Source organism: Chironomus tepperi, unplaced genomic scaffold, assembly GCF_022539635.2.
Source record: "Chironomus tepperi strain 1889 unplaced genomic scaffold, CSIRO-AGI_Ctep_v1 contig_445, whole genome shotgun sequence".
Classification (NCBI taxonomy): Eukaryota; Metazoa; Arthropoda; class Insecta; order Diptera; family Chironomidae; genus Chironomus; species Chironomus tepperi.
In genome coordinates, this window is record NW_027226567.1 from 6696024 (window position 1) to 6718261 (window position 22238).

Genomic DNA, 22238 nt, shown 5'->3' on the forward strand with positions numbered 1-22238 from the left:
TAAATTTTTTTTGGAATTTCTGTGCATTTATCCCGAGCAGCAGAATGCGATGAATTGCATGTTTCGTCAAAAAATTGCATGCTAGGGCATCGTTATGTCACTATATTAACGAAAGACGAGAAGTAGCCCTAATTGCACCATAATAGCCTCGAGTGGACGCAATAACAGTATAACTAGTTGATAGCAATTTAATGCTTAGTTGATAATATGTTCAAACTTATTTTTGTGCATTTGGAGCTGCCACCGTGGCGTAAGGGCAACTCCGCGTCTTACCGATAATATGGACGACAAGGCGGTGTCCTAGATGGTAAATTTAATTAGTTTTTTAGGTGTTTGAATCTGTGACTCTCTTTGGACCAATATCCAGAAAATTTAGTTTTGAATTGTCAAATTAACGGCTCCATATTTGCCTTCTTGAAGCCTTACCAAAATCAATACTCAGGCTAAAGATGGCTTAACCGAATTTTACTTTCTCTAGGAACTGCTAATAAAAGAAATTCCACTTTCTGGGCAAAAAAAATGATAAACAGTAGCTCCAGAGAGGGGACGATATATATTAAAATCTTAACGAATTGAGATTCGAACTCATGATTATTCATAAATCAATATATTTCAATTCTGACTGCACTTAATAAAGAATATTAACATATGTAGCTGACTATATACCAATAACTTTTCATCTCAGAATGGAAATTGATAGGTTGCAACCTTGAAACTAAAATCATCTCATCTTATGTCTCAATACCATATTCCTCCCACATGCATCCAACCTACAACAATTTGAGGAACTCCCAAAAAAATTACTTAAATATTAAAAACAGTCTCGCGACACCACTTTAAATTCCACAAATAACAAATTCTCATGCTGCGAATTAAAGTACATAAAGCAATAACACAATTCATTCAATTCAACATTTTTTGCGAGTGTAATTCACATAGAAAAAAAATAAAATAAAAGTAAGAAAAGACTTACAGTGTGCGAATGTGTGTGGGGGTTGTTGTGGAGCAAGGCACAACAAAAAAATGCCATTTTTCAAAAACCACTACATTATCAGCATAAAAATTTATGGAGTGGAAAGAGTGTAGAAAATTTAATCAAACTTTATGTTATTCTCTCTCGTACTTGCTATTTCTTTCCTTTTAATGCTATTTGTTGTTGTTGTTGTTGTTGTCTCATATTTCTGTCAATGGCTGGTTCTTTTTTTTTTATTTAGTGGAAAAGTTTTCATCTTTAGTTTTTTCGATGCTGATGATGGTAATGGCGGTGGCAGCATCATGGGTTTGGTTAGAAAATTGGACGATTCTCTGGGGATAATTCGCGCTAATGTGATGAGAGACTTCTTGTAGCATGGTTAAGATTATCTCTTGAGATGACAAAAAGTCTTTGTTGTTGATGATGAAAAAAGACAAAAGTTTTTTGATGAAATGGAATTTGTTCAAAAATGAAGAAGAAATTATTAAGAAAGTTTGTTGTTAAAAGACAAGTTTTGGAACTAAGTTTGGTGGGGAAAAAAAAGAATCAAGCTGAATTGATTGTAGCTTTGAAAAATTACAAAAAAAAAAGTTGTTTGCCCCACTCATTTAGTTTTAATATGTTCATATTTAACTAATTTTGAATGTAGGATTTGAACCTCGTTAACATTTGAATTCTCACTTAATATTACTTTGTACTGATAATTAACAAATGACAAAAATCCAGTCATAAACTTCAAAATTCTCTCAACTAACTCTATCAATCCCCACACCCCATTTCCCCCCTCCCCCCTCAACTCCTCCCTTCCCCAAAAATAAAACTCTTAAATTATGCCAACCATAATTCCAAGAAACCAAGAAGCTCATCAAATTGGTCCATAAACTTGCGGCTTTGTAGTCAATAGACTGTGATGATGTGCCCAAAAATCCTCCTATAACATACAGCTATAGAATGTTTTTTTCATTCAAAAGATGTAAAGTATAAACCTTTTTGTAAGCCTCATTAACCACTACATAACCCTTGACTTGAGAATAATCATGAAATTTTTTTTTTTGTTTTTCTTTTCCCTTCCAAAAAATTCTTTAAACTTCAATTTTAAAGGTTCTTTGCTCATCCCTCAAATGAATCTAAATAGGATGGATGATTTCGTTCGTTAAGTTCATGAAAAATTTATTTTTGGCTAACTCTTATTTTTGGATGTCTTAAAAAATTCATCAATCGCGTTGGAGCGAGCAAAGGGAGATCATTTCATGATGGTGTCATTGTTTTCGTAATTTGTTGTCCTCAAAAATGTTTTTAAATTAAACTAGGGACCGAACAACTTTAATCAGATTATTTGTGATGCGAGTATGAAATGGATGGGAGTGTAGAAGGGGGATGAAGTGCATATTGGTAAATGAAACTTAGAATTGAATGAAGATTAGGGTCGGTGGATGACGAAAGGCACTGCGATCTAAGATCTGTTGTACCATGAGACTTAGTGCCAATTAAGGGTTGTCGAGACTGAGACCAAGTATTACATGTCTCGGTCTCGACATATGTTGAGATCAAGACTTGGATGAATTAACTTCTTAAAGCGCTCAAGGCGGAGAAAAGGCGAATAATGTGACACCAGGTCGCCGTAACTTGAACATGGACAAACCCGGACCCAGTGAAATTCAGCCTCATTTCAAATTAACTTCACGCTTGTGTTACACTGACCTGGAGCTACATTTTTCGCCTTTTCTATCGCCGTGTGTCTATTGAGTTTGAAGTCTCGGTTTAGTCCTTGATTTGGGTCTTTGTCTCAAAAATTCGTCGGAAATGAGGCTTCCAGAAAACCTAGTGTTTATCTCCAAAATGACAACCACACACTGCAGAAAACCTCATTACATAAACAGGGTTGACACTAGGATAGTTAAGGTAGTTTTATGTCATATTCATGTCTTGCCATGAATGCGGTGACATAGAAGTGCTCCAACTACTAAGTTGTACTGCTCATGCTATGGTCAGGCTCTGTGACTTGTGTGTGACTTAAAGCAGTCAAAAACTCAGCAAAATTAGTCATCCTTCTCTAAATTAACCAAAATATTCTCCCAAAAAAAAATTACCAAACTTTCTCCAAACTTTTAATTTCCCTACTCAAAAACTTTCAATTGAGTTCTCCACATCCAAAATTTTCGGTTTGACTTTGTTCATTACTAAACGAGTAAGCAAAAGAATAAAAATAAAATTTCCTGATTAATTTTTTTTTTCTCAAGATTTTCTTTCTTTCACCCTTAAAAAAAGTAATAAGCAACAGCAAAACAGCAAATGAAGAAGTTTTTTCATCCACAACGAAGAAAAAAATGAAAATTTTCTTCCCCATCCCCTCTTCTGACATGAATTAATCATTCCGTTGATGAACTCAAAATAATCTCGTATGCTGATTAGTTTTTCGGTTGTAGAATAAATTATGCTGATTTTCGTCTAAATTAACCGTTCATCTTCATTAAACACAATTTTTTTTTCCCTACCCGACAACAACAAAATGTAAATCCCTGTTGAGAGATGAAAAAAAAAAAGTCTCTCGTCATGTTGATGCTGTTAGTCTTGCTATTTATTGTTGTTTGAAAGATGAAGAAAAAAAAATTTCCATTTCTCTTGTTTGCTGATGCTTAGGAAAGCCCACAATCCCTTTAAGGAAGAAGAAATTACAAATGTACTCGACCTGATTGAGTGACTTAAGCGCATTTTTGTCATCTCAGTCAGTCACAGTCATCAGTAATTGACGAAATGAACACGAATCAATTTGTATTTTCCAATAAATTTATTAACGGTTTTTTAGATTTCAAATTTTCTAACGGTTGCTAAAAATTCAAATTTATTGAAAGCAACGCTTTAAAAAAATTATCTTTTGGTCATGAATTGTAAAATCATTTAATAACATGCATATAAATGGTTTTGCGCTCTCAGACCAATCGATAGCGTAATAACTCGATGGCACAAAGCAAATGCTTCAAACCAGAGTTGGCAGGACTTTGAGTTCGGACTTTTGGATTCGCAATAGGAGTTCTGCCAACTCTGCTTCAATAAAGCTTGCTATGAGGTCTGGTCACTGAGATCTTGTGTCTTATCCAACCAGCCAACCAGCCAGCCAACCAAAACGTATTATTAAGCACCCAATTCTTTTAAATTGCCCTAAAAATCTCATCTTCCAATTTGGAATGAAAATCAAGCACAACAAAAAAAAAGAAAGAACTTCTTCACCTTTTTATGTGCTCAATGAAAATGACTTGACTTTTATACTCTTGCTGGCTGTAGATTTTACTAGTAAAAATCTGAATGAAGAGGTGAAACTTTCTTTTTTTTTTGTCGAGAAAACATGAATCATGAAAAGTTTTTGTGTTTTGTTGAGGAATAAAAAGGAAGAAAAAGAATTTTTTTAATCATATTCAATTTTTCTTGATTGCTCAAAGTTTTTCCTGTATTTTGTGTCGACTTCTGTGGCAAAAAGTTTGTTTCTGTTGCTTCTGTCTAATTTGGTGTCTGATTTTATTTGATGGAACTAGTTGGTGAGGTAGCTTGTTGAGTAATTTAGAGAAAATGAACTGGATGATTAACTTGTTGGTTGGTCATTAATGGGTTGAGTTAATAATATGATTTTGTTGGGTACGGGGCTTGATATCTACAAGAATTTAGAATCCCAACTCGATCTTGAGGTACTGGCATGGTATAGCATTACATAGTCACACTACTATAACCATGTATTGATGTACATTATAAAGTTAAGTAACACACTGCATCATACCAATACTTAACCAATCCCAGAGGAATCTGCAATAAGACTTCAAAAATCTGACTAAAATATGTATATTCTCGAGTCATTCAATGCCTCGAACTTTTTGTGGTAACCTAAGATTCTCAAAGGAACATACCGAGTTGAAGAAGCAGCTGTAATTTGTCGGTCATTTAGTTCCATAATTAACTTCATATTTCAAGGTAGGTTACTTAAGAATCAAGCTTATAGCTAGACAATTGGTCGACCAGAGCTGGTAAAATAAACTTAAGTCGACTCGATTGTACACAAAAACTCGAATTGAAAGAATCTGTGGTCGATGTAGGTTGTGGCTTGAGATCTGTGGCTGACTAATCACAACCATTTTCTATCCGATGGTTCTACTCGTTTTTGACTACTGATCCTGTGGCAAATAGTTCTACCTCAGTTACTAAGATACATTCTTTTATACACCAGCAGCTGCATTCCAACTATTCATAAAACTGCCCATAAGTCATATCTACAATTCATACTTCCTTACTTACTTACTTCGCTGGTCGTACAGATCAGTCGTGATCTATGACCTCTCACAGGAGTCGCTTGAAGCTGGCTCTATCGCTGGCTTCCACTTGCGAATTTCCGATACCAAGTGCAATAAACATCTACAATATCCAGTCTAAATGCCCAGAATTCCACAAAAAATTCTTTCAAGTTCTTCTTAATAATCTCATCATCTCCTTTGATCTTCTTCACTATTCAATTTTCCAATTCACAAAAACAAGTAAGCATAACGCAAGTAAATGGGAGAAAAAGACCTAACAAATGATGATTATCCATTTTCCTTTATATCGTCATCATAAAGAAATCAACTCTATTTCCATTAGCTATAAACACATTGCTTCCTTATATACATGTCTGGGTACATATCTACACACATTCAATTCAATTTTTCCGAGAGGCAATTGATTGTCAGAGAGAATGAGAAAAAGAGTTTCAACCAGGAACGCAGCATAAAAGCAATTTGATTCTAATTTTTTTCTTCCTTCTCCTAAAAAAAAGTCGTCGACTTTTGGATCGTAAAAAAAGAAAAAGTTTTTCCTTCTCATCTGGTGGAATGTTGTGACTCTTTCTTGCTCTTCTTGATTAAAAAAAAAATTGGTTGTCTCGGTGAAGAAAAGGAAGGAATGGAAAATGAGGAAGAGAAGTTGAATTAAATTATGATGATTAAATTTTTTTTTGTACTTCTTCTTATTCACATTTCTTATCAGAAACTGATGAGTTAAAAGATAAGGCAGGAAGGAAAATGAAAAAAAAAAAAAAATAAAATTATGTTTTGAAAGATAAGAAGTAAGAAAATTTCTTTCATTTCATTCCTGCCTTATCAGGTTGTTATTTGATTAACTTTTTTTGTGAATTTGGATTGTATGTTGTTGGTAGCATATTAGATTGAATTAAGATATTGTTGAGGCTTCTGAAGGATTTTTTTTTTCTGTTGCTGGGTATCAGGAATATTTATGTATTAAAGAGTAGAACGCTGCAAACTTTAACAAGCAACAGTTTGAGTGAACTAACTTAACCCTATCAGGCAAAGAATATGCTTTTAAGTTTCACAATTATCACTACTGTACCCTAAATTGATCTCTAAGGTATACTGATGTTCCAACTGACACAAATGAAAAATACTTCTTTACTACTCCTTTAAAGCTTCAAAAGAGAGCCGGGCGGAAGTAGCATCAGTTTGGAGTTAACACATGAGTCAATAATTGTTCTTTGTTCATTTATGTCATTTAGAAACTTAAATGATGACTGGTGATAGTCTCTGATTTGTAAGTTAATCGCGGAAATGAGACTAGACAAGCTTAAAGCGTAAGCCTCAATTGAAATAATTATTATTGATTAATTCCAATTCAATTAGTGAGTTGAAATGGCTCTGTGGCGGAATGGCTCAGTACTTCGATATTTAATAATAGCTAATAGCAACCCAGCGAACATGGGTTCGAGTCTCGGCAGGTGAAATTCACTTGATCTTTTTAGAAGACATGAGTTGTAGAAACACGGCCTACTCTTTATTAGACCACAGGTAATAAGGTCATCAATTGAGTAGTTTTTATACAACTACAAACTAGAGTTCAACTGAGTGCAGATGTCTGGCACATCCTTTTTCGTTTTTGATACTGAGACCGAGATCTTCCGAGAATTCATCAGTCTTGGTCTCGACAAAACACATGACCGAGACTTGGAAGTCTTTGTCTTGGTCTCGAGATGAATAGACGTAATATGGTTGTAATTGAGGCAAAATATCAATACAGCCTGACAACTTGCTCCCGAGTACTTCATAGACACAAAACTACCTCACTATCCATCTAATACAATATACGTTGATTCCACAAGTCTCATTATTTTTTAAAAACCTTTCATAAAAAAAGTCTTCAAATTACAACAAATTGAGAACAGCAGTCGTCTATATCCATATCCCATCTGTCACATCATCTCATAGCAAAAAATATGACTGTATTGATTGCAAGTAACAGTAAATCTCAATTATCGATTCCAATGCCCTTCATTATTAACATTTCTTTCTGCCTTCTATTTGAACTTCATCTTTGAAAATGTCCGCAAACATGAGACATGGACACAACGAGGCAGACACACATACCTTGAAAGTTAAATCAACAGTTTATTTAATTCCTATACCTCATCACGATCATAGTTGTATCTAGATAATTATGTCACGTAATTTGTCCTTTGAAATATAATTAATTTGGACTAATTCATTAAGTTCGAGTTTTGATGATGAAGCAACTTGAATGGAATTTTTAGTTGATGCAATTAGTGAAAATTGATGATGATTAGAGTTTTGCTGTGAATATGAACAAAATTAATGCTGTTTATTCGAATGAATGTTTTTTTTTTTTTTTTGAGGCTTAAATTCATTTAAATCGGGATTAATTTCCTTCTACTGCTGCTTTCACAAACGATTACAGACACAGATTATCGTAAATGAATCTTCTTTAAGCTATTTTTCTCAAGGCAGACTGTAAAGAATTTTTTAAACTTTTTTTTTTGCTTGCTGTCTTAAATTTGACCTTTTAACTTTAACAGATGGAATTGGCTAATAGAGACAGATCACGCATGTTATTGTTGTTTTAAATCCAGTAAGTTTGGGATTTGAAGCAGAAGTTGACTAGTAATTTGTATAGACAAGTTGATTCATTCCGACTCGACTCTATCACAAGTGGACAAAAACACGTTACAACTATTTAAAGGCAAGTTAATGTCTAGTTTATGACGGTTTACTGTTCACTCGGGCATATAAAATTCTAGTCGACTTCGAGCCCTGCCTTTTACAACTATCCCTAACAGACAAAGAGCATGCTTTCATCTTACAGAAATGCGACTACGTTACCTAAAATCCGGTACCTAAAATCAGCCTCTTTGCCTAATAGGTCATAAAGCAGATGAATTGAGAAATTTTCAAGGTTTCTTCAACAACTCTCATTCAAATGACAGTTTAAGGATATTATGCGAATCTTCTTATTGATTAGTTTCGATGTCAACCTACACAATAATGATTCATGGAAGGACTAATTTAGGAAATTATTTATGTAGGAAGATGTGGTATTTTTGAGAAGGTCGAGGGTGTGAATTTTGGATAGAATTATTATTGACAGTTTTGTTATAATTAACTTCTTTTTCATATTGAAGGAGGTTATTGGGGTTCAAATCAAAAATTTGTTTCAAGCTTCAAATTAAGTAAACTGATCTTTTACATTGTTACCAGTCCAAATAGCACATGACATACATTGCGTGACTATGACTCCAGGATAGTTTCGAGAAAATCTTACTTCAGACCAGATCTAAGTTCACTTAGGATTAGTTTTTCGTAAGAAACTTAGTAAAGAAGCCTGGTCCTAGTCAGATGCATATCAAGAATATGAGTCTACTACTGACAGATATACAGCTTCAGAAGTTATTTTAGAATCAAAGTTCTTTGTCACCCGAACAGCAAAACTTGTTCGCAAAGATACCTAGTTGCCACATTAACGTTTAGACGCTTGGTTGCCCTAGTTCGCTTAGTTGGCTCCGTGATAGCTGATTTTGATCAATTTTTACGGTTTGCTGCATTTTACCTGTTGAGTTGATAAATGAAATCTTCAACTTGCTAAAGATTTTTGGTAAAAAAAAAATGTGAAAATCCCTGTCAAATATTGAATAACAATTACATACAAAAATGCCTGTCTGGAATGTATCATAAATCTTGGCGTAATAATATTCAATTCATGATAACAAGTGCATCAGCAGAAAAGCCATCTAAATTAAACGTTTCCATTATTCAACTTTACTCTCAAACTTCTTCATGGAAAATTTTCAGTCGCCAAGACAATACTTTAGAGGAACTAAGAAAAATTGCGAATTAGAATTTTTAATGCTTCACATAGCAACTCGTTGATTAAAAAAATTTTGCCTTACCCAACAGTAAAAAAACCCATCTAACAACAATCAAAACTTTGACATTTACTTCTATTGCACAAGATCATCCTTGAATGCATATCGACTAAATTGATGTGAAATATAAGACGCGACATAATATTTGTAAGAAATTGATTTTTTTTCTCAATTTGAAATGGAATCCCTTTCGATATTCTCATCTACATGTAAGATATGAATATGCACGACATAGATGACTTACATGTATCAATATATACACAAAGAATTTCAATAAATCAAGCATAAAGAAATCAGATCCGAAAGTTTATTAAAAAATTCTTTTCAATTTATTTTTGTATCCACTGTTTTTTTTTTTTGATTCCAATGACACAAAAAATGAAATTTTTAATAAATTTGCTCAGAATGTCAGAAAAATTTTCATTTCCTTCAATCTCATTCGTCTGTTTCTTTGTGTACTTCCAATACCGTCATCATTTTTAAATGACTCGAATGATTGTTGAAATAATGGAGTTGAATGAAGAAACAATAAAAAAATTAAGTAAGAAAGGGTTTGGTGGATTGATGGGAGGGATAAAGCGCAGATTTAGGGAATTTTTGGAATAATTGTAAAATTCCTTGATTAAAGGCTACTTAATGTATGGCAGGAATTGCAAATTTGAATGGATTAGGAGTCACAGTCCGTCCTTACTCTCGGGTATCAATTAAACAAACGGTCATTGATTAAAAACCATTGAGAACAGAATCTACTGATAATTTTTGATCATTAGAGACCAGGGGCTGGTTCTTTGTCCCTGTTCCTACCTCTCCTCAGGGTTTGAACCTACACTTACCCTTGTCCTCAGCTGAACCTTAGAGTATGCACCAAGTGTAGGTTTAGGGATTGTTGTATTCCGAGAAATCGGCCGTGGAGTGACTCCTGGAATGGCGTCAGATTGGGGATTCAATGCTCTGCAGGGAGTAAAACCCTCTTTCGAATTTGAGATTCAGGACGACATAATGGACCTTGCCAAGAACATATGAAATGTGTCAGTCCAACTTGAAATTCCTAGCAATCCTTTTGATCATAAGAATAGCAAAAAGTCAGTAATATGTAGCCCACAAAACCAAAAATCCACCTCCAGACAAAATGTCACCCAACCTCATTCCCAACACCCCACAATATCCAGCTCATAAAAAAATATTTTCATTTTTTAAAAAAATCATTTAATTCAAGTCGATTAAAAAATTTAATTAAATCAATCAAACATTAATTCAATTTATTGTTGGAATGGCAGCCACTCGATCAGGCAGCACACACAAAATATATATAACTATATGGCTTAAAGATGATAAAAAAAATTGAGAGGGAATATAAAAAAAGAGATAGAAAGTGAATGAATTGCAATTAAAAGAAATTTATATATAAAAAAAAAGTTTAAACAAAAAAATGAAAAAGAATGAAATGAAAATAAAAGTTGATGACAACGTTCATGTTCACATATTTCGATAGCAAACAAAAATATTAAAGCAGCGCAAGCATTGACAGTGGATGAGGGAGGAGACGACACAGCACAGAGAGAAAAAAAATCCCATACAATTTATTCAATTAAGCTTGCTTTTTTTTTCAGGGTTATGGCATTTTTTTTATATGTTTGACTTCATGTTTGTCATGTTAAAGTCATAAAATGACGAAAAAAAATTTCCCATTATAATAAAATTGAGATTAAATTTTTTTTAATGTTTCTTGCAAGAAATTGAGAATTGGGAATTGAGAAAATCAAGAAATAATTCACATAAAAATTTATAATGCATTAATATCAAGCAATTAATTAGAAATTTAATAAAGATAAGAAACTCGAATGAAAAATTCATTAAGATAACAAAAAAAAAATTGAAAATGAATTTTGGATTGAAATTTATTACTTGCTAGACAATAAATTGATGAAAAATATGATGGTAGATCAGTGGTGGGCAACCTATGTGCTGCGGGAAGCTAGAGTGCAGTCAAAAATTAATAGAAATGAATACCATGAACCGTATGCCGGTCTTGGATAACCACCAAGATGTGCCTTAAAGAATAAAAGGTTGCACACCACTGTGGTAGATAGAAGTGAAGGATTGTTACAGATTGTTGATGATAAACTTATTAAATAATGGTTTTAAATTGAATTTTTCAACTTATCTACCAGAGCTCAAACTCGAGTTGAATTTTGTATGGAGTCAAGTCGAACTGAATTGACTTTAATCGTCTTGAATTGTCTTGATTCGGCTTGAATCGACTTGAATCGACTTGAATCGAATTGAATCATCTTTCCATACAAAATTCGAGTCGACCTCGAGCACAGTTATTGACAAAATCAACAGATTAGAAATAAAATCCAAAAAAATCACAGAAACCTTTGAAAAAGTGTTTAACTTTTGAATTTTAGTTTTTTTTTTTTTGTTAATTGTTAAGTGAATTAATCAAAAATCAGCAATTCCGCATCATACAACCATTTCATCTCAGTTCACAACATTCTTGCATCATTTATACATCAAATTATGACTCAAATATCACACATTGCTTGTAATTTCAATTACTTTTTTTGTTTCACATTAAAAAAAATCAATATTAATCTTCGAATATTTTTCTTTTTTCGTTACAGTTCTGAGTGCTAACAGGTAAGTTCAATGCTCTAAGTTATTTTATTACTTCCCAATTTTATGGCATTTGTTCAATAAACTGCAATATTGAATGAAGAAAACATGATAAGTCATGGAACTTTGGTTTCTAAAATCGCGATTTAGTGGCTGTAAAAATATTAAAGTGTGAAATATTATTTGGATTTAATATTGCAGCTGGTGGATTTGAAGGTTGATCGTGAAATTTGTCATGTTGTCTGTGGTTTTTGGGAAGTGGATCTAAATTTGAGTCAGACCTATCTGTGAGAAATACAGAACTCATTTTAAGTTAGTCAGAATTTGATTAATTTTATTTTTCTGGATAAGTCAATTAAATTTAGAATTTTTTTTTATGAAAAATCGTTAAATTTCAATTTTGAAAATGATCAAAAATTTCAGTTAAAATCTAAAAACTTCCCAACAATCCATCCCATTTAATCGTAACAAAATTTTCAGACCAACTCTCGAGCAACTCGAAATTTTTTTCTAGTTATTGATTTCTAAGAATCTCAAAAAACAAAAAAGAAAAGAGGGGTAAACTCGTTTGTAAAAACGACAACACTGTAAAACAAATATTCTGATAAATATTCATGATACTTTAATCCTATACAGCTCTAAAATTATGCTAGTAATGTTGAAAAAGATGAATTTTTGTTATTTTGAAAAATGAAAATGTTTGAGAAATTGTTTATTGCATTTTATGCTAAGAGTCTTTAAAGTGCTTTTGGGAGGAAATAGTTTTGTGAAGATTAATTTGAATTTTAAAAGAAAATTTATTTCAATTTTAAAAAATGGATTTTTTGAGACAAATTTTCAAATTTATTTTAATTTTTCTAAATTAAGATTTCAAGTTTATTTTTGGATTGTCAAACTTAAATTTGAAATATCTTGAGTTTTTGTTAAAAAGATTTTCATTCTTGAGTGGATGAAAATAAGTTAAAACTAGTTAATGGCATGTTAATGTCTAGTCAATGTCAAGAACTTTCCCGTATTTTTGTCAATTTAAGCAGATTTAAACTGGGCATTAACTAATTTACAACGTATTTTTCATAAATTTTTAAATTGATTAAATTTTTAAAATTTTTAAATTTTGAGTTTTGAATTGAAAATTTGTAAAAAAAAATCTAATTTTTAATTCAAATTCAATTTATTTTCAAAATTAATTCAACATTTCAAATTTTAAATCTAATAAAAAATTCTCAATTATTTCTAAATCCTCCCAAAAATCTCCAAACAAATTAAAAATTCATATACTGCTCGGGCAAAACTTCCCAAAATCTCATATCCCTCGAGAATTTCAGTCTTTTTATAAAATTTATCGATTTTTATTTTCCTCCACGAGAAAACATATTTTCAACATCAACTTGAAGTTTTAAAACAAAAAAAAAAAAGGAATTCCAATTGGAATTTAAATGCCTTCAATAAATTTCATCCAAATTCCACAATAAATCCACCGCAAGGGGAAAACTTCTTATCATCAATTTCATTAAATCTCTTTTTTGTATTTTTTTAAATATTTTTAATTTCTTTTTATTTTTCCAAAAAATTAACTAAAAAATAAATTTCATTAAATAGCATTACGCACGATCAAATTCAGTAATAAAATGCTATGTTGCCAGAAAATGCATCTCTTTTATTCTTTCATTCAATTCCTCTTTCATGCCACATTCTTCTTTTTTTTATTTATCTCATGAAATAATAAAAGAAAATAAAAACTTGAAACCAGGTGTAGCATTATTTCTTGTGTACATCCACAAACACTAATACATCCGCAAATTGAATTCTTTTTTTTTTATTTTTTGAGATTCCAACAACAAGAAATAAGAAATTTCTTCAAGTTAGATTTTACAAGATTTAATTCTGGTGAGAATTAAGAAAAAAAAATCATGTTTTTTTTGGAGAGATGAAGTAAAGTCAGCGGGAATTGAGAGAGGAAAAATTGAGAATAACAAAAAATATGGCCGCAAATTGTGTAATTGTATTAGAAAACGGGGAAGTATTTTGTGTGTATAAGTGGCTGTTGCTTGTTCTCGTATGTCGTGAGAATGAAAAACATTCAAGAATATTTTGATTTGAAGAGATCCCCGTCTGTATGATTTGGAGGATTTATTTTTGGGATTTTTGTATGAAATTTTAAGGATTTGAGGTTAGAATTTATTAAATTAATCCAGGATATCCATCAAAAAATCTTCAATTTAGTAATTCTTAAAATTCTCCCCCAAAAGTGCATTTTTTGAGAATTTTTAAAAATAAAAACATTGCACAACTACACATAAATCCGCTAGAACTTACTATCAACACACCAAAATAAGCAGCAGTCTTGATGTTGTTCCCCTTTTACACCGACATCACGACTCTCTTCTCAACAAAAAAAAGAATCATTTATGAAGAAAAGTTTTTGCTGCGACAACGACGACGACGACGAACGACACGATATGAAGCATAAACATTCAGTATAAATGGTTGACTTAATGTGGACGTATCGCTTCGCAAACAAAAAATTATATTTTCGTCCAAATTGTCGTATCTACATATTATAATATTATTTTTTATTATATCTTTTCGGCGAGTACGTTTCGGCATTTTCGAGCTCATTAATGTTAATTAATTGAATGTCTAATTAGATTTCTTGTTGTTGTTGCTGTTGCTAATATTTCTCATTTTTTTTCTCTCTCGTTATTCTGTATTAAATCTATAAGTAAAATTGATTGCAATGTACATGCAATAAATATCAGATAAAAATACTTTCTAGCTTTCTATGTTCAGCTAAATTCACGACTAGATAACGAGATAAAGTAAAAAAAAACTTTTGAATGTACATGCAATGAATTGCAGCAGTAAAAACTTTAATAACTTTACTTATATCCTATACACTTAATGTGCATGATATTTTTTTTTTTTGTTTTTAGATGTGTTTGTGTGTAGTTGTAGTAATTTTTTTGTGTGCTAGTATTAAAAACCGCTGTTATTGTTGACGTGGTTTCGATACATCGCAAAAGTATAACAAGTGAAAATATTGTAAGTAATGCTGTGCATTATGAATAGCGCACTAGGGTGGGTTTTTAATGAATTTGAGGATTTGACAGTCAAATATTTGTAGAATTTCACTTGCTACTTATTGATAGGGCGGCCATCTGCTGTGTTTTTGCCGGGACGCTGCTGTACTTTTCTCCCTTGCTGCTGTGTCCCGACGAACTTTGAAATGTCCCGATTTTTTTCTAAAAGTGTCCCGATTTTTTGCGAAAATCCTCTGGCAACCTTACTTTTTGAGGACTAGGCCTACCTTTCATTCAATTTGAATTGTCTTAGAAACAAATGCCATGTGGCACTACATGATCGCTAGGGCATCGCAACAGTGCGATATTTCTTGCTTATCGCAACAGACCACAATAACTAAATAGTTCATGAAATTAATAGGATTTGAATTCTCAAAATCAGTATATTGTACGTATTTTAGGCACACTTTGGTGCACTCTATTATGGCGTTTCTAAAAAGTTCTAAATGTGGCATTCTAAACACCAATTTGACAATTTTTAGGCACACTGAATTTCAGAAAGTTTCACACTGAAACTTGAAGACTTAGACTAGAAAATTGAAGATTTTTTCATTGAAATGCGCACAAAATTCAATTTTTGCTACTTTGCTTCAATCTTTATGATTCACGTGTATGACATACTAGGGTCCAGTTAAGAACCACAGGCCTGCATTTACAGCATTTTAGACTTTTGGTTTTGGGCTTTAATTTATAGTTATTCCAAGGTTGCAGACCTGCATTTTTTGTCTGTCGACCTGCAGTTTTGAAAGAATCCTTTGACATACTAAGGTCTTGCGATGAGCTTGAGGGTTATTGTCCTATTTGAGGTACTCCATATGACAGACAATAACAGGCTATAACGTAATTTTGTTCATTAGAATGAAGATCTTAAGAATGAATCTTGTTCTATTCATAGTCATACAGTTTACAATTACTAGAATTTATCGAAGACGAGAGACGATCCCATAAAGCCTATCTCCCCAAAGCGCTCCCCCTTGCTACGCCCTAAGGTCTCTTAGTTCTTTAAAATTTCCTACTTCTTTTAATGCCTATGGACAAAACGCTAAAACAATTCATTTAAAATACAGCACTTCCAAAAAACATTTTCTTTACTGTGGCTACACTCAAATTGATTAAATTATTTTCAACTCATTTTAGTTTAATTTAAATTCCTTTAATGAAATAGTTGAAATATAATATTTATTAAATAAAAAATGGGTGACAACAAGACAGAGAAAAATATTAACATAATTAACTATGCTGATCGAGTCAAGTCCGAGAATAGATAAAATAAAAAAATTAGAAAAATGAATATTAATTTACAAAAACATTTCATATCCAATGTGATCAATTAGTGGAATTAAATTAATCATTAACGGTTTGAAAGTTTTTTTTTTATTTTTGTGAGTACATCTGTGATTTTTTTGTGTTATGTGCATGAACGGATTAAGTTACGATAAGAGAGATTTGACTAATTGACAAAAGCGTGTTGAATTAATTGCATTAATTTATTTGGTGTATAATCTGTCGAGATACACCTTAATTATGAAATAATAAATATAGCCACGATCAATTCCTCTACAATATCTTATCGGCAAATGCACGAGAGTCGTGAGATTATCGTTCATCACAGTTGTCTACTTTTTTTTTTTTGCTGGGCTACAGAGAGAAACAATAACAACAGCAGATAAATAAACAACGAAAAATAAAGCCTTTTTGGTTGTTGCAGCATATAACACTCACTAAATTATGGATGCAAGCTATAACGAGATGGATGTAAACATGTTTAATCAGTACATGTACAAGGTGTGTGTAGTTCTATAAGATAAAATATATATATATAAATTTTACATACATTTCCACTCAGTACAACAACATCATCATCGACATATCTATCGATTTGAAGTGAACTCTTCTGTTCTAACGGAGCTTTACGCTCACTCAATTTTTTTTATTTTTTTTTTTTTTTGCTCAATTCTCTCTAACATTGTTGTGGTCAACTTTATATTATTTTTTGTAACTAGATGCATGTAGTTGAGGATGTTTCTATGTGACTTATTGTGTACATGAAAATTCTGTTTTTTTTTTTTGTTGTTTATGAAAATCTCAATGGCTCTTTTGTTCTTAATTGACCTTAAATTACTGATAAAAATGAAATTACTTTTTGTGTCTGGTTGAAACTGATGGAAAATTAATTGGAGGTTAAAATCCCGAGTGACATATGTGAAGAGTGTTTTGCCATGGATCTTTTAAGTCTCCACCCAATCCCCACCCTCGTAGAAGTTTGGAATAGAATTTGTGAGGAGAAAAGAGCCAAAATGTTCAAATACCGGCCACTGTCGTGCAGTTAGAAACGATTTCTGGCCTGTTTTACTAACAATCCCTAACAGACAAAAAGCATATTCTGAAATTATTCACTTTTGTGAGCATACTCATTTGTATAAAATTATTTGAGTATGCACATTAATGTGAGCAGTTTCTTTGTATGTTAGGGAAATTAGTTCCAAATTCCTGCGAGGGTGTCATGGATACATTTTTTAATTTTAAATGGGTACCTACGTGAGAAAGCCTCTTACACTCGAGCATAAGACTGCCAAATGGATGACATACTAAATACAAGTCGCCTTTTCCAAGCCACACAAATAAAGATCTTTTATTAACTCTAAATTGGCTCAAAACTTAAGCCGCGTCAGTGTAGCAACCATTTACTGACTTATTTCCTTAGCTGGGGCGCACGACGGCCAATTGCCGCGTTTTGAAAATATCTGGAGACAGCTCTATATTTCAACCATTTGCTATTAAAAAACAGCTTTTGAGCAACCTCATTTAGCTTCGTGCGGTTGAAGCGGCTTCTATTTGGTACGAAGAAATATATTCATGTTTGAAACATCATGTCCGAATCAAAGCCTAGTTCACTTATATCACTCGGGTTTTGTATAGAAAGGAGATTTTTTTTGATGTAAAATTGAAAGGCTTTTTGCTGCATATGTACTTGATATGTACATCAATATAATTGGAAATTGAGTAAATGTTGACATCAATCAATATTGAAGAGCTATAAAAATGTGTTGATCAAAGAATTTTAAAAAGTTTGAACAAATGCTAGGGTTTCTATTTTCACATTTATTGAACAATAAGGTGACTTAAGATTGGATGTATCAAATGTATTGACTTGCTTTACTTACTTTTGACTTTGATGGCTGTACAGGTAGATTGTTGTGCATTGCCTAACTTTGATAGCGACTAAAGCTAGCTTTATCACTGTCTATTGCTGCCTCATCTGTAAATTAGACATCAAAACAGATCATTGACTAAAAAGAGCCGACAATTACAAATTTAAAGCATCTTTATGTATTTTTAATACTCAAATAAGAACTTTATCAACTCATATTTACTATTTCCATCAATATTTAAATTCACTTGAGTACACAATATCGACATAAAACAGGAAATTAATTTAACAATTGTTTTCTAAAAATAACATTTGTTTAAGCTAATATGACAGACATCGATGACTTAAAAATGTCACTTAAAATGCCTTTTAACAAGCTAAGAAACCACAAATAACCTTCAAGTGCCATCAATCTAAATATAGAAAATCTCTTTTCTTTTCCATTCACAATGCAAATCCATCAATAATGCCTGCAGCAAATTATAATATCTTCACTTTGCATCCATTGAATTCAAATCAGCAGTAAAGCGTCTTCCATTTCTTTCTCACTACTTCATCATCATCTTGACACTGTGACCACAAAAAAAGAAGGTAGCTCTTTGTTGCTAACGATTCAACCTCTTTTAAGGGAAACAGAAGAATAATGAATTAAATATGGTACAGCAATGAACTCATAAGCGCGTCACATACCATACATGATCGTAAATTTCTTTTCAATCATTTTGTTGGAACGAGTGCAAAATGTTGTTATTTTAAAGTTGACAGAATTAAGAACCATAAATTGTATGTCAGTCGATGAAAGGGGATTGAAAGTTTTTAGTGATTTTAGGCAAATTATGTGAGAGGTCATTGAGCTTTAATTGGCAAATAGTCTAATTTTGCAAACTTATAGATAAGTTTCATTTATTCTACGAACTGGGTTCAATCTAAGGGTTTTAGATGCCGAGACCAAGATTTCTCAGTCTAGGAATTCTTGATCTCGGTCTCGAGTTTTATCAGGAAGTTCAAATTTCAACCGAAAATTTTTGACATCTATAACTAGGCTCTCATTTCAGTCATATTTAGACATGAAGGTCCGATTCTATCAATATTGTAATCATTAGGTAAAAAAGCAGTTCTCCGCTCATTGTCTATCGTTTCGAAATACTACAAATTCCTGTCTGGTTTCTTAATCCAGACGTTGTCCAAAGCTCCAATTTAGACTTGATCTGTTTTATCAAGCATTTAAATTATCTGAAATTCTGAAAAAGAACAAATTTGGAATTAGTTGGATTCGAACCAACGATTTTTGAGTTGCCATCCTAAATTTGAGTTGAACACGTTACTGATTCCGCTAGCAAGGCACTTAATTCGTTCATTGACTATTGATCATCTGCAAACTACTCATTATTTTGCTTTTAGCTAAATTTAACGTAGTTTTGTGCACTCGGGCTTCTGCTAGTTAATCAAACTTAGCATAGAACTTGCATGGAACACATAGACTTGGAGTCTTTGTCAAAGCTAAAAAACTCGAAGATTGAGAGACAAAACTTTAAAAAAACAAATGCACTTAACCTCACTTAATATCAAAAATCTGTTTAATTTCATATTCCACTAAGTGCTCTACCCCCTTTTTTATCCATAGAAAAAATAAAAATCCGAATAAGAAGCAAAAAAAATCAGAGTCGATATTTGAATCCTAATCTTGATTCAATAAACAGAACTGGGAACTATATTATGTTCTGTACATGCCGTCTGTATTTGAGTGAGTTAAAGAATGAAAAAGCAAAGCAAGGCAAAAAAAATAACTAAATAAAGAAGAAATTAAAGGAAAACGAAGGAAAGAAAAATAATTAAAAATAAATATATTTTTTTGAAGAATTTAAGAAGATAACAACAACAACAAAAAGAGTGGATAGAATGAAAGAAGTGATGAAAATAAATAAAAAATAAGAAGTTTCATATCAGAGAATTCCTTTATATTTATGAGAAGAATAGAAAATAATTAACAAACAAAGACGCAGGCTGTAAAATAGAAGAAAAGATGAACAAATTTATTTCTAATTAAAAATTAATTTGTACAATTTTTTTGGGTATTTTTTCTTGGATTATAATTTAGCACGACAGCATGTTGAATATTCTTGGGTTGAAAAACGCGTTCGCTTTTTTTTGGAATTCCTTCATTTCTTTTTTTTCAATCTTCTTTGTCGTCATCATCATCGTTCATTGTGCTTTAGATAGAAAATATTTGCTTGACTATAAAATAAAGCATAATGAAGCTTAATTGTTGAAAATAAAATTTGTTTTCTTTTCTAATTCTTTTCATTTTGAATGAAATTTAATAAAAAAAAATAAGAAGCACAAAAATGACAACACAAAAATTGATAAATTTAATTTGTAATTAACGGTTTCAATGGAATTTCAATAGGCGGGTTGTTATCTTAAATTTAAAAGGGGAAAATAAAGTTTTGATTTGCTGGTATTTTTAATTAATTGATGGAATTCTGGGAATAATTTTTTTTGATGGAATAAACGGTAATTGCTTAATATTTATCACATAGCTGTGTTGTTTTGGTATTTTGTTGCTACTGGTTATACTTGAAATGAGTTCTTGGAAATGTGGTTGAGGAAAGTTGGAGGAAGGTTTGAATGGATTAACATTAGAAAGAGACTTTATGCTTGGTATTGTGAAAATCTTAGTGTTGGATGACTTGGATGACCCTAATTGAGCTTCTCAGGATTAATCATTTCTGAAACATGATTCTTCCATCTGAAAGAACAATTGCCTTTATTGTTGGATTTGCTAAATTGATCTAATACAATGATAGGAGCTGTAATAAGCACTGAATAGAGAGAAAGGTTTAAATAAGCATTGTGTCATACTCCTTAACAGCTCTCGATAGCTAAATAAGTAGGATCACTTGACATGTAATTGAGAGGATGTGAGTTCGAATCCAACTCATGTTAAGACTACCGAATAGTTTTCTTCTATCTTTAAAACCGGAACCAAGAAGCACAATTGTTGCCCTAACAGGCAACCCCGCTTTTAGGTATCGTAGTGGCTTTTCTAGATCAAGAAAGCATGCTCTTTGACTGTAAGGGATCGATCCAAAATCCAACACCATTCCAGAATCACGCCGGTCTGATTTTAATCGTATCTGACACCAAGTTTGGATCATGCTGGCCTGGGGCCAATTTTAAGATCGATTTGTGCTATTCGAGATGAATTGTAGAAGTAGGGTTTCGAACAGATATGTCACTTTGAAGACTAATCTACGAAGGCTTGCTAAATAAATTGAAATTAAGCTAAATCAATAGTCAATGAAACTGGAAAGTTGATAAAATTTCGAATTTGGTCCGGATCGAGTGTTAAATAGAAAAGAATTGCTTCAAACGAGCTATCCCTGTCACATGTCCTCGTCATTCCATCTTCTGTCATCAAACTTCATCCAAGACCTCACCAGATTATCTTCATAAACTCCATGTCCAATATCAATTACACACACAATCCATGCTCACAGCGACATCACTTCAAATTCTAGTAATCAACACTCTCTCATCACTCAATCGCACATATTCCATGGCGTGAACATTTCAATAAATACCAGATTAAATAACACCTATAAGTAGCCAGGCAAAGTTAACAAGCCAAATCCAATCCATTGTAATCAGTCAAAAATCTCTCACTTACTTTTATTTTTTTTACACTTAATTCAAATGCAAAACATCCAACAAATATCATGAATTGCCATTTTTTATGTTTTTATTTTTCAATTAAAATCGCGTTTCCGTCGTGATGAAATTTGCGTGTGCAATTTGCAATATTTCCAGTCACTTTTTAATTGCATTTTTATGGCATGAAATCTCAGCGTGGAATTTTTTTTCTCTCTCTCTCTCTCTCCTCATATACAACTAAAGTTTTGTGCTCTATACTCGACTGCATCATGTATGAATGAATTTTTATATCTAAACGGCACGATCGGCTGATGACGAAATTTTTTGTTTTTAGTTTTGTACTTTTAATTTTTTATTTATATTTTTTCCATGTGAAAAAAAAGTAAGTTGTGGGATAGTGGATGATGAATGAGGAAGTAGAAGTGGATTAAAGCGCAATTCGCATTTTTTTCGGTGATTATCTTTTTGATGGCATTTAATTAGTAGACAGTTGAATGCAAGTTTGAGGGACATAAATGAAGAAAGTCTCTTATTCGGCTTAACCATGGAAGAAGCAAGGGTCAGACACTCCAAAAGTAC

The 22238-nt window shown here is 32.1% G+C and overlaps 1 protein-coding gene across 2 annotated transcripts in view; it reads left to right on the forward strand.

Moving 5' to 3' along the window:
- LOC139098359 (TOX high mobility group box family member 4-A-like) overlaps window positions 1-22238 on the forward strand; it is a 195883-nt gene that overhangs the window by 17149 nt on the left and 156496 nt on the right. Inside the window, exon 2 of one of the 2 annotated variants that reach the window (XM_070650533.1) lies at window positions 11783-11798. Coding sequence is in view for 1 of the 2 variants with exons in the window: in XM_070650532.1 (XP_070506633.1) it covers window positions 16583-16639 (57 nt within the window). In the remaining variant the exon portion in view is untranslated. Of the gene's footprint in view, window positions 1-11782; window positions 11799-16283; window positions 16640-22238 lie in introns of those variants that run through there. The other variant, XM_070650532.1, reaches the window with a different exon arrangement.